At 33.4% G+C, this 27,051-nt stretch overlaps 1 protein-coding gene across 15 annotated transcripts in view; it reads left to right on the plus strand.

Moving 5' to 3' along the window:
* The window catches only part of CPEB2 (cytoplasmic polyadenylation element binding protein 2), an 83,256-nt gene that overhangs the window by 15,336 nt on the left and 40,869 nt on the right, over nt 1–27,051 (plus strand). For 10 of the 15 annotated variants that reach the window (XM_072620288.1, XM_072620277.1, XM_072620281.1 and 7 more), the window contains 3 exons: nt 7,700–7,790; nt 16,374–16,424; nt 26,278–26,301. In XM_072620288.1, the coding sequence (XP_072476389.1) occupies nt 7,700–7,790; nt 16,374–16,424; nt 26,278–26,301 (166 nt within the window). The remainder of the gene's footprint in view (nt 1–7,699; nt 7,791–16,373; nt 16,425–26,277; nt 26,302–27,051) is intronic. The other 5 variants (XM_072620283.1, XM_072620286.1, XM_072620280.1 and 2 more) reach the window with 1 other exon arrangement.

Here is a 27,051-nt window from a genome sequence, read left to right on the forward strand (position 1 = left end):
TAAACTAAGCCAGTATTGATCAGCCTTCCTGTAACTTCTACCTACCTGATTGGAAGGATGCTGGATTTGGATTAAGAAGACCTACATCTGAATCTTCCTCATTTAGCTCTTTTAATGTATGACCTTAAGCAAGTCAGCTAACCTCTCTGGGCCTCAGTTTTCTTAAAGGGTTGGACTTGATAACTTTTAGGAACTCTTCCACTCTAGAAGCTATATGGGCTAAGAAGTCTGATTTTTTTTTGGAACTTTTCCATTCTGAAAGTTATATGGGCTAAGAATTCTGATTTTTTTCCCCCATTTCTATCACAATCCTTCATATAAGAATATTTACATTCAATCTGCCAATGTCCACATTTTAACTTTGATAGTTATCTTTCTGCCTTATTTTATTTGAATATCAGAAATTTAAATGGTTAGCAACTTGATCTAAACATTAGATGGTATTGTCAAACCAATCAGTCACAAATATTATTGTACTGTGTACATATTTTGTATTTCCTTATTTGAATATTCCTTAACTGAATTTCCTTATGAGTCACTCAGATTATAAGCTCCTTAAAGGTAGACCTAGTTTCATTTTTTGTCTTTTTATCCCCAGGGCCTAGCACAGTATCTGGTATTCAGTGGGTGCTTAACAAATGCTTCTTAGGTTGAATGAAGACATAAATTCTTGTTTTTCTCAAGCTCTTATACATTATGTGTTCATAATATTTACTTTATTGTTACAATCAATTTATTGAGCACCTACTATGTTCCAGGCCTATTGTTTTTTCTGCATTTCACTTGTAGTGATTACTTTTCTCCCAGTAGATCTATACTATTTCACAAAATTCTTTTAATCTGTGGATTAAATTAGTATTGTGGTATATTTTGATAAATTCAGTATTAACATGAAAGCATTTTATAAATAAGCTTATGAAGTTATTTGTTTTCTTGGTTATCTCCAATTAAAACAAAATAAGTAACTACTCTTTTTAGCCTGAGTAAAAATGTATAATAGAGAAGAGATTAAAATTTTGGAAAATTCCTACTGATTTTCTATTCTACCCTCACCAGCTCAAACATGGATCTCGATTAAATGCAGGTATTTCCATGTATGTAGACTAAAATCTTGGAAAATTCTTTGTTCTCAGCTTCCTGCTCTATTATTGGTTTCCTGTTCTATCCCTAATGCTTCAAACATAAATCCCCATTAAAGTTTACAGGTACTAGAGGCAGTATATACAATTTTAATATAGTATATCCTGCATATTTAAATGATGTTGCACATTGTTTCTCTTTCCATACCATACTTCCACAGTTTCCCTAGACCACCAATGTCTTTCTTACACCATTCCATCTCTCTCAGCCTTGGAAAGGTGTATTATCAAGGTAAAAAAATACAGAAAGTAAAATTTGATGTGATTTTTTTTTTAAACTAGTACCATTAGTCTCTAAAATGTTATAAGACAAGACCTAGAAAGTCCCTTTCAGATTCTCCAGAAAATCTTCCATTTTTCTCCTTATCCTCTAATTATCCAATTATCTTCTTTGTTTTCAAGATAAACTTAATAGTATTCAGTTTGCTTTGCAATTTTTTGTTAATAGTATTTAAACAATATCTGCTGCAATGCCCCTTCTCCGCACCCTGGGAAAAGTACAGTATGGATTATGGATTGCATTACAGATGATTTGGGAAAGCATGACTACTTGTAACATCATTTCAGTATTTAATTTCCAAACCAGCAGTTTACAGGAGAGCTTTTGGAACACAGTAATTTTCCAGCTTAAAAATAGGTTGTATCTTGAACTTTGCTTTAGATAGAAAGATTTTTCAACACAAATTTTTCAAATTAATGATGACTTTTCTTTGAGTTTATTATTTCTTGTCTCTTAAATTTTTGGAGTTCAGTTGTAAAATCATTTGAAGAAAGTGATGACCACAACTGTCCAATAAAATCATTATTGATGAATTAACATTGGGTAACTGGAAACCACTGTTGCATTTAGTGTGCTGAGAGCTGTCCTTGAAACTAACCTTGACAGGGCAAAGAGAAAGATGAAAAGTCCCCTCATTTTGTAGATGAGGAAACCAAATCTAAGAGAGATAAAGTAACTTCCCTAGAAGTCATAAATGTAGTAAAAAAGAGCTGAAATTCAAACCAAGGTGCTTGCTTATGTTATAAATTCATGTTGCCTAACAATTGTAACTTATAAGGGGTACTAATATCAATAGATCAACAAGTATTAAGAGCCTTATATGTTGCCAGGCACTGTTCTAGGTGATGGAGATACAAAGGCAGAAATGAAATTGTCCTTGCCCTCAAGGAGTTTATACTCTTTCACAAAACTTCAGAATAATAAAGTTCTAAGAAACTTTGATCATAAAGTGAATATACATCTATTATTACTTATAATCATAGCTGAAAATTTATTATAATTTGCCCTTTTGTTAAGAAAATCTTGATGGAAAATGGGTTATTAAAAAGATTACATTTTTAGTATATTTAGTAAGGCAGTAACTTCTTTTTAGAGTTCCTTAAGGTTTGCAAAATGATTTCCTTAAATTAAATTGGCAGATTGAAAAACTTAAGAAGTCACTTCACAAAAATTTATTTTATATACAACTTTTCAGAACCATTATGTAAATTTAGGATATATATAACTATGTAGCCCTTAGTGCCACAAAAGTCAGTTTTCTTCTGTCCTGAATTCTTCACATTAAACTTTTAAAGCCTATTTCCTCTTGTCTAGACTTGGTAGAGCTAGAGAATAACGCCTACATCGTTTAGAAACAAACCTGCATTGAATACTTCAACAAACTTAAGTGTATGTTCTTTTCTTTAGGTCAAATAATCTTAGGTGATGTGATACTTTCTAGCCCCTCTCACAAATTGTGATGTTCCTCTCTGACCCTCCTCATGATCATCACTAATAAATAGTGACTATAAAACCCAATAACTTTTCTATTAAGGTCAGTATTCTTTTGCTAAATGTCCTAGGAATAACTTCTTTGGTGTTATGAATTCCAGTACTTTTTTTTTATTTTAAATTGTATGTTTTCTGACTCAAATTCTCTGACCTTCTATTTTCTTTGCTAATCAGAGGTAGGCAGTTACTTATTATCTAAAGGAATAGTTTAATTTTCTTTAAGCATAGTCTTATTTTTTTGTGTCCTTTATTTGGAGTGTTGTAGTTATATTGTATTCTTTTAGCTATCATGTACATATACATGAAACTTGATGTTTTTTGAAATTATGCTTTTATTCAGTCATTGTGTTTATTGTTAAAAATGTGAAACACTGAGATATCACTGTAGAAGTCAACTTGCTATTTAAACCCCTTCTTTGAATTTTTGATAATAATTTTCTTTTTTTTATGTGATCTGGGTCACTAATATTTAGTCTTGACACTGTTGAATTAAAACAATTCAAATGTTTAAGTACTTTTACCGTTTATGCTTATAAAATGTTACCCCCCTCCTTTTCTTTCATGACTTTAATGTAGAATTAAGAGATAGACCTTAAAAATAAGAAAATTAATTTGTATAATTTGCTAGCTAGGCTACACTTTCTTTCAGTGACATCACTCTCCCATCCTAAAAGATGTCATAGGGAATCCCTATCATTTCAATGCTTTAATGAATCAGTTAACTCATTACAGTGAGAATTCTCTGCATTGGTTTGAATTGTAACCCATCTACACCTTCTTATCTGATGTCATTCTTGTCCATGTTCTCCCACATGTCTTCTACAGAGGATCTAAGAAGCTTTTCCTTTAGGCGTTTTCAGATTTCTTTGGTAAAAGTTCACTTTTGCTCTCTTGCTAGCCACTGTTCTACCTACATTATTGGCCAGCCTCCTTTGAAGATACACCACTTTATGACATTCACCTAAAAAATAAGGTTACATCATATTTGGCATAGTCACCGAAATTGAGGGTGGGAAGGAATGTCAGTGGTAATATAATCCAATCCCATACATGAAAGAAGTCCTCCACTCTAACATACCTAGTATATAGTAACATCCTGCCTCTTGAAAAGATCCCTAGGAAAGAAACACTCCCTACTTGTTAAGCAGTCTGTTCTACTTTTGAACAGCTCTAATTGTCTGAAAGGTTTTTTTCTGATATAAAGCCTAAATTGACGTCTTTAGAGCTTAGCTCAAGTCTGCTTTCTTTTCTACATGACAGCCTTTCATTGCTTTCAATCTGAGGGGACAGTATGATAATGCAGAATGTGCAAACTTGAAATTGGAAGACCTAAATTGAGATCATAGCACATTGGCTTTGTTATAGTGAGCGGGGTCTCAGAGTAGATAGACTTAGAGACATGAAAATATGAGTTCTGCTTTTGGTATATATTGCCTGAAGGAGCCTTTGCAAGTTACTTCTCAGTGCTCTAAGCAGATTTCCAAGACTATGAACAGCAAGATAAATGCTTTACCTTCTTTGATAGAATTTCTTTATCAGAATTATCTGTAATAGCAAAATCATTGATTGACCTAGTCCAAAAAAATCCAAACCTTTTATAAAGCTGTTTCACAGGGTAATTATGAAGAAAGTCCTTTGCAAACCTTAAAGGGCTAAAGAAGTAAGCTATTATTCTTGTAACTGGAAATCCACTTTCAGCCTGGCCCCACATTTATAGTTTTAGAACATTCTAAAGCATACAAGCATAATTCTTACTTCAGGAAATAGGTTGTAGCTAACCAGGTTATAGACTCCCCTCACAAAACAACTAAGTTAAACATTTCATAACAATAGTATAATTACTACAGAACTGAAATGAAAATGTGGTATGAGGTTCTGAAAAGCTATATCCATTTTTAAAAGTAATTCATTTTCGCTAGATGATTGAATAATACGATTATGTTTGAAGAATTGAGCAACATCTGCGTAATACTATTTGTTTTCCACATACACACCTCTCCCAAAACCCTAGGAAAAGGAAGGATTTTTGACAGGTACTTTCTTGTCTTATTCCTCTAAATTTTTATCTTTTCCTTCATCTGTATTTCATTTGGTATAGAAATTGAGATATATTTAAATGTTTCTCTGGCTATATTAAATACAAAGAAGCTGTGAATTTGCCCCATTAGTTGACTTTTTTGTCTTTTAATTTTTCTCATTAGCACAGGTCAGATAGTTCATAGGTCATTATGGAAATAAAAATCTTTGTCTCATTTTCTCTTGATCAGTGTGAATGGTTTCTTGGACTGTTCTGTTCCTGAAATAAAACAATGTACCATGATAGCAATAGGCATAATAAAGATTTAGTTGTCAACTATTTATTAAATACTTTTTCTGTAATACAGTACTGTAGATTTTTTGCATTAAAGATTGAAAGATTTGTAAAAATAATTTCAAAACAATGGTAAGGTAAAACATGTTCTACTACAGGATAATGTTCTTGTCAGAGGACTTCTTTTTAACAGGTTCTTTGGGGGAAAATACAGACACAGACAGAGACACACACACACATATATATGCGCGCTCTCTCTCTCTCTCTCTCTCTCTCTCTCTCTCTCTCTCTCTCTCTCTTTCTCCCTCTCTCTCTCTCTGCCTCTCTGTCTCTGGCTCTCTCCCTCTGGCTCTCTCTCTCTCTCTTTCTTTCTTTCTCTCTCTTCCTGGAACCATTATATAACCTTGGAATTCATTTAAAAGTGGCCTGTCATTGACTGAAATTCAGTCATCTGCTTTCATAGTTATAAGTAGAGAAATTAAAACTATTTACTATTTTTTTTTTTAATACATTAGGTGTATCTTATGACCAATCAACATACAAGTAAGGAAAGTGAGGAGGGAGGAAACAGGTGATGTATACGTAGACACAGGAAATCAGAAAGAGAGAAATAAACAGAAATAGACGTTATGGAATAATATCATCTTTGAGCCTTTTAGTATATTGTTTCTCAAGACAGTTATTTTAGAATAATGAAAGCACTTTTTGACACCTGTACTTCAGGTCAAAAGAAATTAAGTCAAGAGCCATCTCAAGCCTTGAACTTGGTCTTGGCCCTGTTCTAAGGCAATAAGATGGTATGCATAAGTACCTCTATTATTAGAGACATAATATCATCCTTTCACTATTGGAAGCAGTAACTGAGGATTTGCCCCAGGTTATAAATTCGTTTTCCATCCCATCTCTGAAAAGTATTCTAAGTTTCCTTTGTTCTTTTGATTCTGAGGGAACGAAGAGTAAGATATTTTCCCTAGAGGTTAAATTGTACATAGCTATGGTTTTTGTGGCTTTTTCTGCTTCTTTACAACTAAGTTTAAGCTTCCACTTAGCTGGTTAGACATTAGCTTGATTAGAGCTTCCATCTACCCCTCCCCCCCATTCATTCTTATCTTGCTTAGGGAGTCTATACTTAGGTAAAAACTCCTACTTTCTTTTTTCTTATCTGCTGTTATCTGCTGTTGAAGATAGCTAGAGTTTTTTACACCCAGGCCATATTGTTTTGTTTTGCCTTTGAAAAAGAAAAGACTTGGAATTAGGGCAAGGAGGACTGTGATTAGACTTTGCTTTTTGGCTCCAGATGGCAGAAGTGGGAAATGGGTAGATGCTGTAAAGAAGCATTTAGGGAGGCTTGATGTGAGGAAGATAAAAAATTTAAGAATTAGGCTTAGCCAGGAGCAGAATGAACTTCCTCACAAGGTAGTAAACTCCACCTCACTGGAAAGTAGTCAAGTAAAAACTGAGTATGAGTATTCACTGAGTATGTTGTAAAGCAACTTCTTTTTCAGGTACTGGTTGGATTCAGGTGGCCTCTAACTTTACTTCCAATTTGGAGTCTCACTTGATATGTTTCCTAAAGATTTATTTATTGATCTGTATGAGTCTTTCCATTTAAGAGAGGTGGAGGTGTGTGTATGTGTTATGAGGTGGTTGTGTCTGTGTGTGTGTTGCATGTACATATTTGTAGTAATAAATTCACTTCATCCACCGAACTGCTTATGACTTAATACCTGTCTCTGTGTTAATTCTGAGACTATCCTTAGAAACAAAGAGCTAGTAAGGCAAGAATGATAGGACTATTCTTTTAGAAATGATGGAAAGAAGAGAAACTTGTGTGAGATTGGAATTGACTTCTGAATATGCTGTTTTGTATATTTTGTTATGTTTTTACACTATTCATACATTTCATAGTTTAATATATTTATATTTTGTAAGAGATTACAATACATTATTATGAAACATAATTTATTCAAAATGCCAAATCAAACTGAATTGTTGCTCCATAGATATTTAAATAATAATACAGTCACTGCATTGATGTAAGGATTCAGACAAAAGTATATTTTTAAAAAAATTAGTGTCACTGACCTGTGTTTTAGAGATATTGTTCTAGAGTTAAGTAATGAATGAATAAAAATATTTCCATTATTTCTACTAATTAATAAATGTTTGAGACTGGTAACAGTATAGATTAAGTAACTGAAAAAAATTTCATATAATATACCATTAGTGAAACTGAAATCACTGATGTAGTTGATAAACCATTTGGCAGCAGCAATACAAATATATTGTCCTTCAAGTATTAGAGAAGTACGTGTATATAAAATGAGTAATTTTAAGCAAAATAAGATTTTAAAATTTAGCATAATTTTCAATTGTATCACATTCATAGAAAATGATTGGATAGCTTTGTTTTGTTTTGTTTTTAAAGTCAGCTACTGTTATATTATACAAGCACTGAGAGTCCTTTTTCTCTTCTAGGATCGAAGTCGAATGTATGACAGTTTGAACATGCACTCATTGGAAAACTCCCTCATTGATATTATGAGAGCAGAGCATGATCCTCTTAAAGGTAAGTTGTCATAAAATATGACATTGCTGCTTTGTAAGAATGTTCTTTATAAGAACATAGACACTAAATATTCAGAAGTATCCAAACAAAAGTCTCATCAAAACTGACTTTTAAAAGTTCTCTTAAGGTTTTATAAGCATTTATGAAGCATATATAACATAAACCTAAATTCCAGCATCTATATTGACCATGCACGAGTAAATTAAATTCCTAAATTCTCAATCCAATCTTGGATAGACTGGGTTGTCTACCTATTTTTCATATTCTTTCTTAGTTTTGTTTGCAAAGAGGTTCTTTGCTATCCTGATTGCTTAATTTTAAAAAGTTTCAGAAGATATAAGTGGTTTTACTGAGACCTGTGTCAGTGATAATTCTGTTTTGATAACTATATTTTTAAATTTTGTCTCTTATTGACTACAAATCCTCATTACTCTCATAGTCCTAGTAGATAAAATTTTTGCTGTTTTTTTTTTTAACTTGTTCTGGGTCCATTATATACTGTAAAATAAATGGAAATCAGTAGCTGGAATACTATGTTTGAGAAGAATTTAGAGAACTACTTTTTGTCTTTTTAGTAGCTATACAAAGGAAAGCTCTTGGAATTTATGATGCAATATAGAGTCAATATTATAAGTGACAAATGTCAGTATTGGACAAGTAAAAGTATTCCTATTATTACAACCTTTATAAAGAATAATGGAGAATATATTTCTTGTTAGAAAGCATATGGATTTTTTTTCAGTGTTTTATGAGAGAAGTAGGGGGATGAAGCTAAAAGAGAAGATGTCTTAAAAAGCAGCAGATGTGTAGAAGAGTTGTTCTTTTTGAAGGGAAAGAAGGGGATGGATTGGTTAGTAAATTGACAGCGCCAGAACAGTTGTTCTTGACAACTCTTATGTTATCTGACTCACAAGTTCTTGAGCTTTTTGTGTCATGAGCCCTTTTGATAGTTGGGTGAATTATATACCACTTCTCAGAATAACAGGGTTTTAAAGACGTAAAATACATAGAATTTCTAAGGAAATGAATTATATCAAAATATACTTTGCAACTTATTTCTTAAAACAAGCTCACAGACTTGAAGTTAAAAACCTTTGATGTCTAGAGACACTTATTCTGTGATTGTTTATTAGAAGAGTTACCCCTCCTATAATTATTCCTAAAACAGTTTGAATTGTTGCACAGCACTGTAGGCAGTCTACCATTAAGTTTCATTCACTGTATATAGGTTCCTAGTTATATCTGCTTTGAAGCTACTGTGGTTGTCATTTAAATTTGCTAACTGTACATGAGGAACTTTTGGCCTAGGTTCAGCCCCCAACTTAATATCATTTAGCCTTCAGTTTTAAGACAAATATAGATCCCTTTTCTTTATACCTAAGGTAGAGAAACCAGAACAGAGTGCCTAGATGAAGATTTCATTGCTTATGAAATTATTTTCTTGAAAAAGAGATACAATATTCCTCACTTTCTTGCATTGAAAATAGGGTTTGTCTATGAAAGTGAAGAAAAGATTTCAAGAATATGCTTCCAGATTCTAAGTAAGAAAGAAATGCTTCTTATTAGAAATATTTATATGTTCCTTATGTTGAAAAAAAATTTTTTCCTCAAAAAAGAATTTTCTCTCCAGTAAACATTTAAGAAGCTGCAATGATTTTTCCTTTGCCTTGCTTTCTCTTTGCCCCTTTTGTCCTATCTTTCTTAAATGAACATTACTTAAAATTGACAAGATTGTTTTGTTTGTCCTTTTTGAATAAAGTTTGCACTCACCATTCTTTTAAAAAATGATATTTATCTTAGTTTATTTTTAGCTTTCATGTTGCCTGAATTTCCCTATCTTTCCTCCCAGAGAGCCATCCCATCCATATAACAAAGAATAATTTATATTTACCATTCTTAATTTTAAAAGAACCTAAACTCTGCCTCCTTACTTTTCTCTCCTTTCACCTTTTGTGCTCTTCTTTTAACTCTGCCCTCCCACATCAATATGTTCTTTATTGATCAAATATATTTGTATATATAGTGTATACACTCTTCAGCCCAGCTAGAATTTAGTGTATCTCTAGCACCAAGGCAGTATTCATAGCATCTATGGCAGCCATGAATATCCCAGTGAAATTCTGAATCACAAAATACTGCAGACTCTCCACATAGAAGACAGAATCAAAATATTTATTCGGACACCAGGAAGCCAAATCTATCACAGCAACAAAAATCTTTACATAATAACAATGCAAAGAACAGCACCCTCCCCAAGCCTTCCTCCACCAGGGCTTTCCACTAAACCAGCTCCGTGAAATAGATCACAAGAAGACTCTTAAAAATCACAAACAAGCCCATTGACTCCTGCTAGCCAGCTGCCTCTTTGCCTGCATCCTTCCTAGCTCTGACTGCTCTGACCCAATTTCCTCTCAGCTCTGCTCTGGCTCCCTCTTCCTGTTCCACCCTTCCTTTTCCACCCAGTCAGCAAGCTCCTCCCACCACAGGCTCCATGTGACTCAAGCAGGTCACATGGGCCTATTAATGAATGGGAAAGATCTTCCATTTAAATTACCATTGCAGTATCCTAAAATAAAACTTGAAGAGTCTGAAAGTTTTTTTTTTTTTATTGTTAGGAACGTCAGTAATTTTGGAGAAAGTTAAGAAAATGTGATTTAAAGTAAATAAAATAGTTTTATGAAATGCTTTTAATAGTCATCTAAATTTTTAAAAAATACTTTTAAAAAAGCCTTATAGCTTTTGTTTATTTTTAGTAGAATGAATGTCTCATTTGGCAGTTTGTAAATTTGATCAGATAAAGTTCGTTTTCAAGTCCAGCTTTGTTAATTAGAAAACCCTAAAATAAAGGACAGCCTAGCAAGAGAATCTGAATTTAGTTACTAAATTTCTTTAGATAGCATTGATTGCAGAATTCCCCATCATACTAATTATTCAAATTATATTATCGAAGGTGAAATGTGCCCTCTTAAAGTATTTAAAAAATTTGAAAAATTAAAAGCAACCAAAACTCTCATGTACTACTACTGGAGTTTAAAAAAAAAAAAACTCATTAGAACTTTAAGGACACTCTTATAACATCTGTAATGACTAGTATCTTGTCTTGAAATTTTTCCTGTCTTAGGCATTATATCAGCTACATACAAAGTTGATTGCCATGCTGTTAACAGCAGATTTTTAAGTATGTCCTATCACCATTAAGGTTTTTTGAAATTTCTTTTTTTAATTATAGTTATTACAGACATCAGTTTATGTAAATCAGAAATAACTGACATTTCCCTTTTGATTTCTTGTTTTTATTCTGTGAATCAGACACAGGCTTCCTTTAATAAATCTTAGATGAGTAATTGGGAGAAAATATTTTCAGTGATATTTTTGTGTTCTAAAAAGCATATATATATATGTATGTATGTAAAAAGATCCATGATTTGGTTGGAGGCACTTAGGTGGTACAGTGCATAGTGTGCCAGACCTGGAGTCTGAACCTGTGTTCACATGTAGTCTCAGACACTCTCTGTGTGACCTTCAGCAAGTCACGTAAACTTTGTGTGCTTCAGTTTTATAAAATCTAAAATAGCACCTATTTCAATCCATCAATAAACATTTATTAAGTACTGAGGGTACAGAAGGAGGCAAAAAATAATCCCTATCCTCAGAGCTTACAGTCTAAAGGGCAAGACAACATGCAAACAAATATCTACAAAGCAAGCTATATATGGGACACGTAGGAAATAATTGAGGGGAAAGCATTGAATTGAAAGAGGTTAAGAAAGTCTTCCAACAAAAGTAAGGGTAGGGTTTTAATTGGGACTTAAAGAAAGCCAGAGAAGTCAGAAAGCCTTTTGGAAGAGGAAGGGTTATTATCAGGGTCACATGAGATAATATTTATAAAGCATTAAGCATAGTGACAGGCACAAAGTAAGCACTTAATAAATGCATATTCCTTTCCTTTTTCTCTCATGGTTACAAATTGCAACCTCAAACATTCTTTGAGTGTTTCTGTGAACAAAAAAAAATGTATATAGTCAATTGTTATGAAGTCTCAGAAACTCTAGGCTGATCTTCATATGAGAGATATTCATCCATTACCAACATGTATTCAAAGTCTTTTCCATCTTGGAGTAGAATTTGCTAGTTTTTGCTTTTATGGGGTAGCCTTCAGGAATCCAGGGTCGATTCCATACCACTGTAAGGCATCAGAATAGGATTTAAGTACAAGAAGAAAAGTGTAGACCATTTTATAATTACTAAGTCTTGTTTGGCAGTTGTTCATATATTTTTTGGTATTAATTGAAAATGGAACTTAAAATTAATATATTTTAAATAATTAGAACAATACACCATTCATGAATCAAATATTAACGTTGAGTTTCATGGAAAGGAAGGTAGGATTGTGTCTTTATTAGACAAAGGAAAGCTTTCTGTGTGGAGCCAGGAATGGGACCTATTTAATATCTTGAAGTATTTAATATCTTTTTATGATATTACTCTTAGACATCAGGGTAGTCATACATCAGGAGTAGAAAATGTGGTCATACAGGGTCAAAGTGACTTACCCTGCCTCTTAACACTGAGTGTATCTATTAAAGAGTAAAGCTGATCTAAGCTATGTACCATATTTTCTTCTTTTGGAATCCTGGAGGGAGGCTGAGTAGAAAATGGAATGTGGTCAGAGACACAAGAAGAATCCACCTAAGTTCTTGAGCTTTGTAATAGAATGTTGATACAGTATCATAAGGAAGATATGTTAGGTATTTTTACTTGAGGAAACACTATTTCCTTAGTGCTTTAGAGAGATGAAGACTATATTTGTGAGTTCCATTTCCACAAGATTTATTTTGGGATTAGTCTTAACTCTGACACAAGTTTATTGTTGGACTTTCGTGAATCACCACTCTTAAATTTTCTTATCTGAAAAACAAGTGTGTCTAGACAAATCGGCACTATTAAATATGAGAACTCCTCTTGTCGTGGCTCATGAAGGATGGAATTAGAGTCAGCAAATGTTCATAAGTTGGTTTTTGAAGATGTTTTTGGAACAAGTACTAGGATTGCTAGAGGAAGTAATCGGGAAAAGAAAAGAATTTTTCAGTCTGGCAGTGGGAACTAAGGGTTCTGTCTTTGCTAGTTTTTGTTGTTGTTGCAAAAATCTGGAAAAGAAGCAAAATAAAGGCTTATTTAAAATAAAGGCTTCTTATTAGTATGAGAATTGTGACTTTACTAGAAAATTTATTTCTTCCGGTATCTTTATAGGACATTTTATCTCCCACTGTAGTGGCTCTGTATAGCTCCTGGTCCCCCCCCCCCCCAATCCTCTTTCTATTCACCTCTTCCTCTTAGAACTTTAACCTTACTTCAGGTTCTATTCCGTCTCATACCTATTCCTGAGGCGTCCAGTTGTCAGTAGTGTTTCTCCCCACTCCTCTGCTCCATTTGCTACTTTGTCTGTCTTTAAACATGTCTCCTCAGTAGAATACAGACAAGGATTATGACACTTTTGTAATTGTATCCTACACTCCTAGCACATGAATGTTTGATGATTAATTCCCCCCTGCTCCCCCAAATCATCTTCAAATAGAGATAGGTTCTAGCTGTTCAGCAACAGATTATTGACTAATGTGGTCAACAGTAGATGAACTGATTAAACAGTAGACTAATGTGAACTTATGTCATTGCAGGTGTTCTAACTGGTGTATCTGCCGACATAATATTGTAGAAGGTGTTAGGTTGGACTGGATCTCTTCCAGTACTAAGATTTTATGATTTTTCTAAAAATTTTTCCAAATATGGAAAATTAAAAACAATTCTAAGAGTAAGTTATAGTATTTTCACAATAGATAATGTTATTACTTTAACAGATGTTAAATTTCGTATCATTGGTATTTATAATTGTGTATTACTTTCTCTTATTTGGTAGTAACTGGTTTGGAGAAGGAATAACAATACATAGGCTTCTGTATGTGGAATGATCATCAAAACTGAAAAGAACAATCTCATCTTTTGATTCTTGAGTCAGAAGGTGCTTGAATTACAAAAGCATTTATACTTTTGTGAGCACTCAATAAGTTTTAGTACCTGGCAGTGTGCCATATGAATTTGAAAAAGTCTTGGTAGAGTGTTAACTTATTTGATGTTTCTCAGTTTTTATAGTTCAGTGATACATCTTAATACCAGCTAAGTAAAAAAAGAAATTGAAGACAAATCTGCAGCCAAAAAAATTGTCAGTTATTTACTGGCAGTAGTAATTTCCATAATCTCAGAATAAGAAAAGCTATTGACTCTTATTTGCATTTGAAGTGTATTTTGTGACATACAGATTATGGCTGTGTCCTGGTATTTAATGGTATTTAGGCCTAGATGGAGAAAATTACCCATTTGCAAATAAGAATCCGTGACTTGAGCAAAATGTGGAAAGTCATTTAGTATCAACTGATTTGTCAGTCGATGTACTATTGAGACAGTACTGGCAGTGAAAAAGATAGTTTCGTCTTATTGCTGTTCAATGTTTTCTTCATTGTAATGAGATATTCACCTTCCAGAACCTAACTTTGATAAAACTGACAGGTAGCCAAATTAGTTCTCATGAAGTCAAGAGTTTTATTCTCATTATTTCAAGACAGAACTAAAATAAAACCCATAAATCCTAGAAGTTTAGAGGTAATAGGAATCTTAGACATCACTTAATCTACCCTTTTTCTCAGGTGACTAAAACCTAGGTCATGAATCCTAGTTGAATGTACTGTCTAGTACATCATACTGCCTCCCTTGTAATGGGGGAACTTACATCAAATGGCTTTATAATTTCCCAATTTCAGCAGTGCCAATCTGGCCACATGCAATATAAATAGGCATATTTTCATTTGAGCTGTAACAGCATTTTGAACAAAATAATGAAGTCCTATGAAGTGTTTACTTTATGCCTAGAAAAGCTGTAAAAGTGATTTCCTTCTTTTTCTCTACTCACCTACCTCCTCCAGCCAAAACAAATATTATCAAATATTTATTAAATATCAAGTATGTATTAGGGATGTGTGATAGTGGGAAATAGAAAGAATAACTTGACCCTGCCTTCAACAAGTTAATAGTCTAGTAAGGGAGAGATGACATGTACAGAAGTGTTTTCAGAACTCCTTTTTCTTTTTTCCTATTCCATATTGAAGAGAGGCATCACCTCTCAGACTTGCAAAATGGGAAACTAAGTTGCTGTTATGATGAGTTTGCCTGTTTCTTATTTATACCTTCTAAGCATAAAGAAAATGTTGTGAATCAAGAGGTCAACTATTGGGCATAGACTGAATCCCACTGGGATGAAAAGTAAGAGATAGTGAGTTGCTCCTTCAAAGGATATTACTGTGCTCTAATTTGAAAAGCTTAAAAAGATGTTTTGCCACTAGAACTCTGATTTAAGTTGTCATATAGTCAAATAGAAGTGACTTTTGTGGGTTGTTTTTTTTATTTTTTTTACTTTAGATACATGGTCAGATTTCTTAATTCCATATTACAACAGATATCCTTAATGATTTGGATACATCATAAGATAATTTAAGTCTTCCAGACTACTCATAGTACTTATATGCATTGTGAATTTTAAAACTCCCCTTACTACAACAGTTTTAAATATTGTGTAGTTGAGAGTAATATACAAAATGCTTTCCTATTGATCATGAAATTTTGTTCCTATAGTAGTTGCTAGGATACATAACAGGTTTTACATTTTATCAATTTCCTAGATAAGTCTGAAAAAATAGTCTAAAACTGTTAAGAGACTTAGAATTTAATTTCTTCTGTCTTTGAATCATTGGCCAGTTTTTCATATTATAAGTTCAGGCTTAAAGATTTTTTTCCCTTCCCCACCTCCAACTAGTAAATGCTGGGCAATTATAAGAAAATAAGTATTATAATTACTGAAGTGTTCAACAAAGATGATGAGAAAATATTTGTTTTTATGTATTTCAACTTTATTTTACATTGCCTTGTTTTACAGTTGGTTTTATTTTCCTACATCACTTGGTAGATAAATTATTTTTTTGGTAACATTGATAGACTCATTTTTGCATATTCTTTCTATAGAGTCAAATTTATCTATAATTGTTCTTAGTCAGTGGAACCCATGGCAGACTAAAAAAATTTTCCATTTACTTATTACTTTTAAATGTTATAGTTGCTTTTTTGGTTCATTTAGGTATATGCCATTATTTTATCCCAGTGTTGTTGTTATTGGGTTTTGGGTTTTTTTTTTTAACATTTTGGAAAAGTAATTCAAGTAGGCAAAAGTTCCAAACCACTTAGAAGTAGATTGAGTAAAACATGGGCATCTTTTGAAAAGAGAAGACTGAAGCATTGGCACTATGTCTGAATTTCAGAAAACAAAGTAACTTTCTTTTATTGGGTGTTACTCCTAAATCACATTGTGATCTTATGATGTGAGTTTTAAAAGGAAAATTTTCTTTAACTCTAATCAAAGAAATTTCTTTCTAATAGACTTCAAATTAAATATTGGGTTTTTAGCTCTCAAGAAAGCTATTTTGAAAGATTTACTATTCATTTATTTCCTTAATTTCTCATAATTTCTTCCTCCCTCCAAAGGTCGCTTGAGCTATCCTCATCCAGGGACTGACAATCTTTTGATGTTAAATGGTAAGTGACATAAACAGTTATAATACTATCTAGTTGAATCATATAAATACTACTGTTTCTAAAACTTTCTCTAAAACTCTTCTTGCTAAGATAACTTGAACATTTGATAGAAGACAGTATTACAATATGACAAACAGAAGCAGAAGTTCTGTTTCTCGTATAATTTGGATAGAACTATAGAAGTTTAGGTAAAATTGTGGATAGCAAAAGTGATGATTTTATTTTTAATATATTTTTGGCTGTATTCAGGCAAGGTATATTGGTGTTTTTAAGGACAGTACAGTTCTATTGGCATTGCCTTGGACGAGGAAGCCTACATAGTTATATTTTAATGCATGCCTTCTTTCCTCACCACTATTTAAAACTCTTTAAGGTTAGGGGTATGATTTGTAGTCCTTATTTCCAACTCCCACCCCACCCCCAATACCTGTCTTAAGTGCCATACGAATAGCAGATACCCTGTATTTTAAGTTTGTATCTGTTAGCTAGCTGATTTGATAATGATTTGTTAATGATATTTACCACACATGGAAAAATATAAAAAGTCTTTATTTGAAGTTGTTCCTAATAGATAAACATTCATTATATTACTTAGTATGTATTCAAAGACACATATGCCCAATAATTAGTTGGAGGAATGCAATGGAATATAGAGATTAGAATGTGGATGTACATTCTAAAATGATAGTTCTGAAAAAAGATGAGTTTCTCACAAAGGAGAAAAAAGTCATCCACATGGAAATTATTTCAAGAATTCCCAAGTATTACAGCTAAACTAAGGCTTGAGTTTCTTCCTGCTAAAGATGTCATAAAATAGGAATGGATTGAGCATTGAAAACAAATTAATCTATATTAGCTAGGCCTGTAGAAATAAGAAATGAATAAAGCAGGGGCATGGAGCTACTGTCTGAGCTAAGTCCAGAGATGCTATATAGTCTTTTGGAGAGACAGAGAAAATGGTAGAACAGGAGTTAATTGAAAGACTGATTGAGAGAGGAACTCTAAGCAGATAGGGGAATCATTTTAAAGTTTGTGGTGTTTCGGTTAATCAGTCACTCAGATGTTTATGTCTAGAGCCAATGGAGTTATATGATAGAGTATTCAAGGAAGGTAGACTACACTTAGAATTCATCTATTTATTTGCTTTTATTTATGGAATTAAAATTCACCAGAAATGGTGAGATCTACCATATTGTACTCTCCAACATCTTCCCATCCCTGGGGGAAAATAAAAGCATACTTAACCATGGGTCCAGAACTCTAAAACCTTGACTTGAAAAGCAGGGTGTTATATTTTGACCTATATATGTGAAAGGGTATTTTGCTGGGAAATGTTTTACAGGGAGGAATTTTAAATTATTTTTATAATTATTAATATGTTTATAAGTTTAGAATAGCTTTAAATTGGTAGTTTTCACTTATCTGCTGCAGATTTTGGATTATAAAAGTTATGTTATCAGGAGCCTGAGCTGTAATTTCTCTGTTAAATTTCTGTATTCCTTCTTAAGCCCTTTGTGGTATTCAAATGCTTCAAGATAATATGGTTCAAATTTTTATTTTGATTTTTAAACAAATGGTTATTTTCTAATATTAAATATCATATTAATTAGCATATTATTTTGAAGGAAAGGTACCTACAAAATATTTTTTTTTACACTTCACAGATTCACAGTCCATTGACAAAAAAAGATGTCAATTTTTAATAAACCAATATGGTCATAAATGTGCATTAAATATAAAATATTTGACTGGTATGCATTTTTTTAATTTAAAAGTAATCATTACATTCCTTTTTAAAAAACCTGCCTTTTTTGGTAACTTCAAATATAATTGCTAACAATAAGTGTAATTTAAAAAAACTCTTATGTGGCGATTTTTCTAATAGTTGCAAACATTTGTAAACAAGTTTATGATGTGAACTAGGATCACTAGGTGTTCTACCACATGTTCTAGCAAACTTTTTGAAAACATTTTTATTGGTATCTTGTTTTTATCTCTCCTAAATTTCCCTCTTTTATCCCTTCCACATCACCTCTCCCTTATAGGAAAGAATTTTTCTTTGAGTTAAACTTCTAAACAAGATGTACATCTTAAGGACTATCTTTCCCAGTGATATCCTCTGTTGTCTTTTAGTACCTTCATGCCACTCAGTTTGAGCAGGCAAACTAGTACTCCATTTATAAAAGAGTAGGCAGGCCTAGAAATATTAGATATCACGTTAAACTTCAAGTGGAAAATAGGTGGTAAAAAGTAGCGAATCAAAATTCAGTGTAAGGAAGTAAAACTCTCCTATATTTTGATAGAAATGAATTCTAAAGGCTGGTGTAACAGTAATCAGGAAATGTAATAAGCTTGGCAGAATGGTGGGAAGAGGAGGTTAGAGAACAAGTATCTGAAAATTGGAAGTCAAGACATTGAGGTTATTGAGGAAAGTTATTGAGAAATCAAGGAAAGGACCTAGAAGATACAGATATTGGGAGATAATTTTTTTTTTTTTAGTTTTTAAGGTCATATGTGATTATTTTCATTATATCTTGCTTTGAAATGAGGACAATAAGTGGTATTTGTACTATATTCTGTCTGTAGTAGGCACTCATCATATGTTGACTTTTTAAAAAGTGGCACTTAATGTACATGGAAATATTACACATTAACTGCATTCTTAAAATATATGCCCAGTGAGGTACCAATCTCTAAATTTGTATATTTGTTTTCTTTTAAAAATAAAAGCTATATAACCTATATTGAATTTAAATAAAAAGTAAGTCTAAAGGATTAAAGCTTATCTAAATTAATATAGTTAAAAAAACTGTATAGTGCCAACTTGAACACTCACTTTCATTGTATAAACAGGATAAAAAGATATAGAAGTAATATCCCAGGAGGAATGATTGAAAGAGCTTAAGAAAAGAAGACTAAGGCAACACATTGTAGCTATCTTCAGGTGTCTAAAATTTTTTCATAAATGAAGGATACAGTTAGTGATTATATGTTGTTCTGGAAGGCCAGACTAGAACCAGTGGTTATAAATTCCAAGGTAAAGATTTCAGTCTAACATATGGAAAAACTTTACAAGAAACAGAGCTTTCTAACATTGGACTAGGCTATTTCATTAAGAAATAATTTTTCCCTGCTTTGGAGCGTTAGAAACGCTTTAGAAGTGGCTCCTTGTTGAATGGGGGATTGGGCACAGGGTAGAGGAAACAGCCCAGGTTTTGTAATGAGGAGCTCTTGAGTTCAAATCCTGGTTCATTCTGATCACTTGGTTATCCAAAGGGAAATCACTTAGCTTTTGGGCTTCATTAATCCATTAGGGAAAATAATTCTCCTGATAACTACTTCATAGGTTGTTGGGGGACAATGGAGCATGATTAATGACTATACTTATTCTAGCTCAGAAATTCTGGCACCATATCTCCAGAATAATACTTAAAAGTTTTTGTTTTTACTATCCAGATGCTGGAAGTTTGAGTGGCTGTGAAGTTTAGTGATAGCTAGTAGAAGTTATTCTCTTGAGCTTCATGGAAAGGATATTTGATACCACTTCACACTCTTATTTCTAACAGGAATAAACAATATGCTCTCAAAAATCCAAAATGGTTGATGATCGTGCATGTGTGCATGCATGCCGTGTGTGTAAAATATTATTCCATGGAAGAATTTAGGCAGTTCAGAAATATGCTGGCTTTCCAAAGAATCATATTTTAGAACTATAAAAAATCTTTAGAGATTGTTTAGTCCATATTCAAGCAGCATTGAAGGCCCAAAAGAATAAGTGACCTTTTTTTTTTTTAAAGACCACACGTAGCAGTATCTAAACCGGTCCATTGTTCTTTGTTTCTAAATCTTTTGCCTTGGGTCGAAGAAGTCTGATTGAAATTTACCAGTGATAATTTACAAAGTTGATAACTGACATGTTATCAGTAAGAATTGTCTGACTTATTTTCAAGACAGATCAGAAGAGAAAATAAGTATTTTGTCAATGAGAGAATTAATCCAAGTAGAAGAGGAGTACTTATTTGTCTGTACTAGTATTTATTAAGTACTCATTAGCACAGTTCCTAGCACTTAGTAGACACTTAATAATTGCTTTTTCCCTTTCCCCCATACATTAGCTTTTCAATCTTATTATAACAACCTTGAAAAGAGTAAATAATTATCATTATCATTTTTTTCTTAATTAAAAGACTTTAGTCATAACTACTGCTCACCTAGGAAGACCTAAATGTCCTATGTCCTTCCTTTGACATAGATGTGTGAACTGATCACTTAACCTCTCAGTACCCTGGAGTGACTCTTTGAGATTATAATTTGCAGATTATCCCTGGAGGAAATTTATATGCAGGGAATTTCATACCCAAGGGAAATGAACAGTGGAATAATAATTTAAATTTGTTTGTTTTTTGGTTCATTTGACATATAGTATGTGTTCAATTTAATTCTGCAATCCTTAAGGACCTTGCAGGAGGTTTAATTTTTGTTAGGTTAATGATTATTTTCTGAAATTGCATGGACTATTTTCATAACCTGTATATTTATTATTTATTTACCTTGACAGCCACATACACAGTGATGCACAGTAATATTAATCTTTACTCCTCTAGACTCTTCCATAGAACTGGGACATAGTGCTTTTCTGCTCTCAACTACTCCTGCAGCTCCCATCCCTCCCAATCCTCCCCTCCCCTCCCAAAAAAGCCATGCAATAATGCACTAAATTCAGATATTTTACAAACAGGAGTCTTTTAGGCCCCCAATCTAAAGTGTATATGCAATAAGTCTCACTTCCCAAGCTACAGCACATTAGAGCCAACAACTGGAAGGATAAGAAAAGAAGTGTTCTGCCAGTGACCAAGGAGTGATAATTGACAGCTTTGGAAGTGAGGGAGGACACACGCACACACACACACACACACACACACACACACTTCTACAACTTGAGCCTCATCCCCATTATATTATTATACTCATTTTTACAAGCAAAGAAACAGAGACTCAGACTGTGATTTGACCAGTGTCACACAACCTATTAAGGATGGAGCCTAAGATTAAACAAGGTCATCTGATTGCAAGCTGTGGATCTCTTTCCTCATAATGCCATGCCTCTCCAGCATAGCTGTATTGTAGCGACTTAGTACAGGTATTTTAGCTATGTGGTTCAACCCTTGTGGCATCCCTGTATAGTAAAATAACTGATTTCTGAAAGATTATCAAGAGGAGTATGAGTGTTAAAGAAAGCAGGGAAGCCTAATCTATTTAGGAAGTTTCCCATCAAAAATAGTTAAAACTTTTTAAATGAGAGGATCAAGGCAGCTAGGTGCTGCAGTGGATAGAGGATAGGCCTTGGAGTTCAAATTCAACCTTATACTTACTTTACTAGCTGTATAACACTGAGCAAGTAATTTAACCTCCATCTGCCTCAGTTCTCTCATCTGTAAAATGAGGACTGTTACATTACCTACGTGCCAGGTTTACTGTGTGGGTTAAACGACTTCATAAGCCATAAACTACTGCATAAATGCGAGCTGCTGCCGCCACCACCACCACCGCCACCCACCACCACCACGTATAGGGAAGCAGACAGCTTATTCTTAAACAAGACTAATCAAAAAAGGTATAATTTTTTTTATAGAAGGAAAATTGTAGCTTCTTTTATATAGTAGATTTGTTTTTGAAATTTGATATTGATTGAAATTTTGTAAATTAAAGCATTAAATATATTTGGATCATATAAAGTGATCTTAAATCCATTTGTAAAACAGATGTTTGCCCTATTTTGTAAAAAAATATTTTCTGTAATTTAGGTGCATTTTTATGATAAATTAGACAATATACTGAGAAGTTTTTTTATAGAAAAACAAACCAGTTAGTGACACTGCTAGACCAGTGAATAATTCACTGACAGTGAAGTGGAAGTGGCAGCCCATATAGTAGTCATTTCGCATTATTTAATTGTGCGTTCGTCCTTTGTTACCTAAGAAGAACATGCCATCAAAGAAATAATGACATGAGTTGCACTTGACTGTTTTGAGTGAGGGAGGGCTGTGAAGGTCACCAGCCTCACTTCTCCTCCAGAACCATCTGAATCCGGTGACCAGATATTCATCAGGATGACTGGAGATGACCCAGGATGAGGCATTTGGGGTTAAGTGACTTGGCCAAGGTCACAGAGCTAGTGAGTGTCAAGTGTCTGAGGTGAGATTTGAACTCAGGTCCTCCTGACTCCTCCTGCACTGGTGCTCTATCCACTGTACCACCTAGCTGCCCCATATTATTTAATTAGATCTGTAATGAATGTTGTTTTCTGAAATAGTCTTAAGTGTTGACAAAATAAGCAAATGTAATAGTTCTTTGTTGTAGATATTCAGAATTTTTCATGTGCAGGAAATCAAGAAATAAAATAACCCCCAGATTCATAATTTTTAAGCCATAAATTATGATGACACTTACTTAAATAGGCTTACTGCATTATTTAATATCCCCATCTTGGCTTTTGTGCAGTCAACAAATCAGATAGAACGTAAAATCAGCCAGCCTGTGAACTGGCTATGCCATGCGTTTCCACTATGATCACAGAGTTGTGACTTCTGTCCGTGTCTTCATCACAATACAACATTCGAAATTGGGGAACAGAGAACATATGTAGTATGAATGTTTAATCCAGGTCCACTTAAAACTCTGGAATGCCAAGTAATTCTGGGATAGCCTTAGAGATAATAGTGGTACCTAACCCCTGAGAATAATTGTGGATATTTAAATTTAGATCCAGGTGGTTACTCCTTTACATCTTCATTCAAAGCAAACTGACACTACTTAGAGAACCCAGGGCCAAGTCTGGAGCTTGTAGAACAGTCCATTAAGATCTTATTTTCTATCAGCCTTTTCTTGTAGTCATCTTTGCTTGACTTTGCTATCTAAAAAACTGATCTGCTTCTTCTGTCTTGCCCCTCTATCAAGTAAGGTTTTTTGTTTTTATTTCTTTCCCATCATATTATATGTGTGAATGTGTATGTATGTACATAGTGAAAGACGGGACATTAGAAAATGGATTAGACAGACCTCTTCCCACCCTGAGTCCCTAAGAATTAGAGTGAGCTGTTGGGGGAGGAGAAAACAAGCAGCAAACTCCTGCTATGTGCCAGGCACTGTGCTAAGCACTTTTAAAAGTATTCTCTCTGATCCTTAGAGCACACTGTGAAGTAGATACTATTCTTATCCCCATCTTGCACGTAAGGAAGCTGGAGCCAACCAAGGTTTAAATGACTTTTCTAGGAGAGCACAGACACTAAGTGTTGGAGGTCACATTTGAACTCCAGCTTCCCAACTCAGGCCCCAGAGCTTTCTCCATGTACTACTAGTAGCATTCTAATCTTAAAGGGTGAGTTAGAATAGGGCTGGTTCATCGACTTTTCCTTCTGTAAACCCAGTGGTTCACCAGTGCCTACGGGGCTTTCTCCCTGGCCCCTGCCCAGGTTAGAAAAAAGGCTGCCTTTTCCAGCCTTTTACAGTGTAACAATTTGGTATCTTATTAGTCACATCCTAGAACCTCTCCCCTTCAAGCAACATTAATTAAATTTAATTTAGTTGATTTAGAATGATCCTGCCCAGTTTTATGCAAAAGTCTTCCAAAACCAAGATAAAGTCCAGTAGATTTGTTGCTGAATAAGGAAACCAGCATAAATCTAAAGGAAACCTTTTTGTTCAGGAGGCAGCATTGTAAAGTAAAAAGAGCTTTGTAAGAGGAGTCTGAGATACCTCACTGCCCAAGTGATTGTGTGGCCACTGTTGAACCTTGTTTATCTTTAGTTTCTTCTTTGAAAAATGAAGATAGTAACTTTCATGCCTACCTGACTCAAAAGAATAAATGAAGACTGTAACTTGCTGGCTGTAAAGCCAGAAAGTCCTGCTTTTGAACACACAGCCTGGCTTTGGGGCCTGTGTAATTCTTATCTCCATTGCTAAAGGAAGTCTTCTCACGGGAAGTTTCCTATACGAAATCACAGGCCCAAGCAATGGATAGTGAAATTTCTCTTTTTTGAAGAATTAATTGATTATAATTGTAAAATTAAATGCTAGTTTTGGTGACCAGGCTATTTTTTTGTTCTTTTAGAGAGACCAGTATTATCTGATATTCTTACCTCATGAAATAGTTTCTTCATGTTAAAAGTCTGAAATCAAGGATTAAAACTGCTGTTTTACATTCTGACAGAGAATATGTCTTGGTTCACATGAGAATATTTTATTGACCTTGTATTTTAACATAATCTGTCATTTTTCTAAAGAATATTTTTAGGGATCCTTTATCTGTTTTTTACTTTCTGTTCAACCAGTAGCAAAATTTGTTCCTGAACCCTGAAAACTCAAGATGGAGAAAATCTTGATTTTAATAATATTCTTTGATTTGCTACATTGATTGCATGCAGTGTTCCTGGCAGAAGAGTGTTTGGTTTACACCCGTATTTTTTGTTACCACAAGGAGTCTTTGTATAAAACAACTGATGGATAATTTTCAACCAATGCATTTTGGGGGGGGGGGGGGCGGGGATTCAATTTTATTTTCAGTTTCATAATTTCCCCCTCCCCCACTCGTTGAGAAAGCAAGAAAAACAAAACCCTTTATAAATATATATAGTCATACAAAACAAATTCTCTTAGCCAGTGTTTTTTGTAGAAAAAAAAGATCAAAGATTTCTGCATCTCTAATTGTAATACCCTGCAAGAAATAGTACACAATGCTACAAAGACTGTAATATCTCATTTTAAAAAAAAGGGCATAAGTGGTTGCATGCATTTTTGTACATTTTTGTATTCTGGTATCCACAAGAATTTGTGAACATCCACCATGCATGTACAGTCACATCAGATTGATTAGATTGATTCCCTGGAATATAATCTCCTTTTTACGTACCTTTTCCCCATTCATATATTGTGTTGAAACAAATTTAAATAAAGCTAGAGTTCTTAAAATTTTAATTTGGTATCCTTACTCTACAGTAAAAGTTCTTAGTTTAGAATTGGGGGGGGGGTGTTTTATTTTGATAACTGTATTTCAATATGATTGGTTTTCTTTGTAATTCTATATTTTTTATGCCTCTTAAAACATTCTAAGAAGGAGTCCATAGGCTTCTGCTAAAGGGGATCCTTGCCTTCTCTAGAGAATCATGGTCCATTTATGCATTGGAATATGTCCTCATTTCTACTGTGTGAAACTTTCAGGCTCTTAATTTCACAAAAGACTAGAGTCATAGCAGCTATGTAGATTACTCAACACATTATCTAAGGTATATGCCAGCTTTTGATCAGTTCTGATTGTAAATGGTTGTATTATTTTTCACTTACCTCACAGGATCCCTAAATTTTGATTAATGTAGATGATTACTCCAGTGATAAAAGTTGCAGCTCCTTCATGCCTTAGATGACCTTTGAACTGCTAAATCAAACCAAAAAAAAAATTATATCACTTAGTGATTACCCTTATGATGATAGGTATTTATTATAAATACCTATTTTATTATTATAGGTATAGTATTATATACCTATTTTATCAGATAAAAGACTCATTTGGAAACTAAGAACTTAATTCAAGGTGTTCTCACTTTTTAGAAAATGGTATCCAGAATTTATTTTAAATTGGAAGTTTTCTGTCTACTCTCCAGTTGACTTAAAAAAAGAAAAAAAGAAAAAGGAAATTTAGGGTGTGACTTACTAACCATAACTAAATATTGTAACTCCTGAAAAAAAAAAGTAGCTCTAATTCCAGAAACCCACATAGTTTTTTTCTTATCACAAATATTTTTACGTGTGGGCATGTTCAGTTCTGACATTTTACAATTTGTCCTTTGTTTACATGCAGCGAGGAGTTATGGGCGAAGACGAGGTAATTCACTTACATTTGTTATAGTATAATTCCTTCTCATTGGGCTTTTGCTGATCAGTGTTGTGATTATTTACTCTAGGTTTTGGGGTTTTTTTTTTTCAAACTTAAGATGTGTTATACCTATAAGGTATGGCAATTTCACAGATTTCACAACTGATTTGGATACACATTTCAGTTTTTGAATCCTAAATCTTTAACTACTTAATGCATATTTTAATACTAATTACAATTAATGTGTAATATTTTTCAAGTTTATATTAGTTTCTCTCCATTGTTCATGTAGTTGTTGAATCTTTTAAATATAGCTTCTTGCTTACAGCATAAATTACTGAAGGGATCAACTTTAATGATAATACTGATAAACATAATACATGATTGTCCTCATATACCCTTGCTAACTCTCTATATAATTGAAGTTTTATCTCTGAATAGTTCACAATTTTGGATTATTTCAAAGTTAGATTAGTAAGTACCCAGTAGACCATTGGTCACCCTATTTTACAGAAAAGATTATATTGATCATTACTTTGGTTGTTTGTTTCTTCACCTCTTCATTTCTGTCTTTTGATAGTGCAGGAATATCAATGGGGGGAAAATCCTAAAAATTGAGCACTGAAGTCCTGTGTTGGACTAACAAAGCAGTCAGCATTTGGTTTTCTGTAATCTTTGCTCTCTTTCCTGAGTTAATAAGAGAGCAACAGAAATGACCTAAATAAGCTTATGGGTCATAATGATAATTTTGTAGAGGTA

The sequence above is a fragment of the Notamacropus eugenii genome, chromosome 6 (assembly GCF_028372415.1).
Source record: "Notamacropus eugenii isolate mMacEug1 chromosome 6, mMacEug1.pri_v2, whole genome shotgun sequence".
NCBI lineage: Eukaryota > Metazoa > Chordata > Mammalia > Diprotodontia > Macropodidae > Notamacropus > Notamacropus eugenii.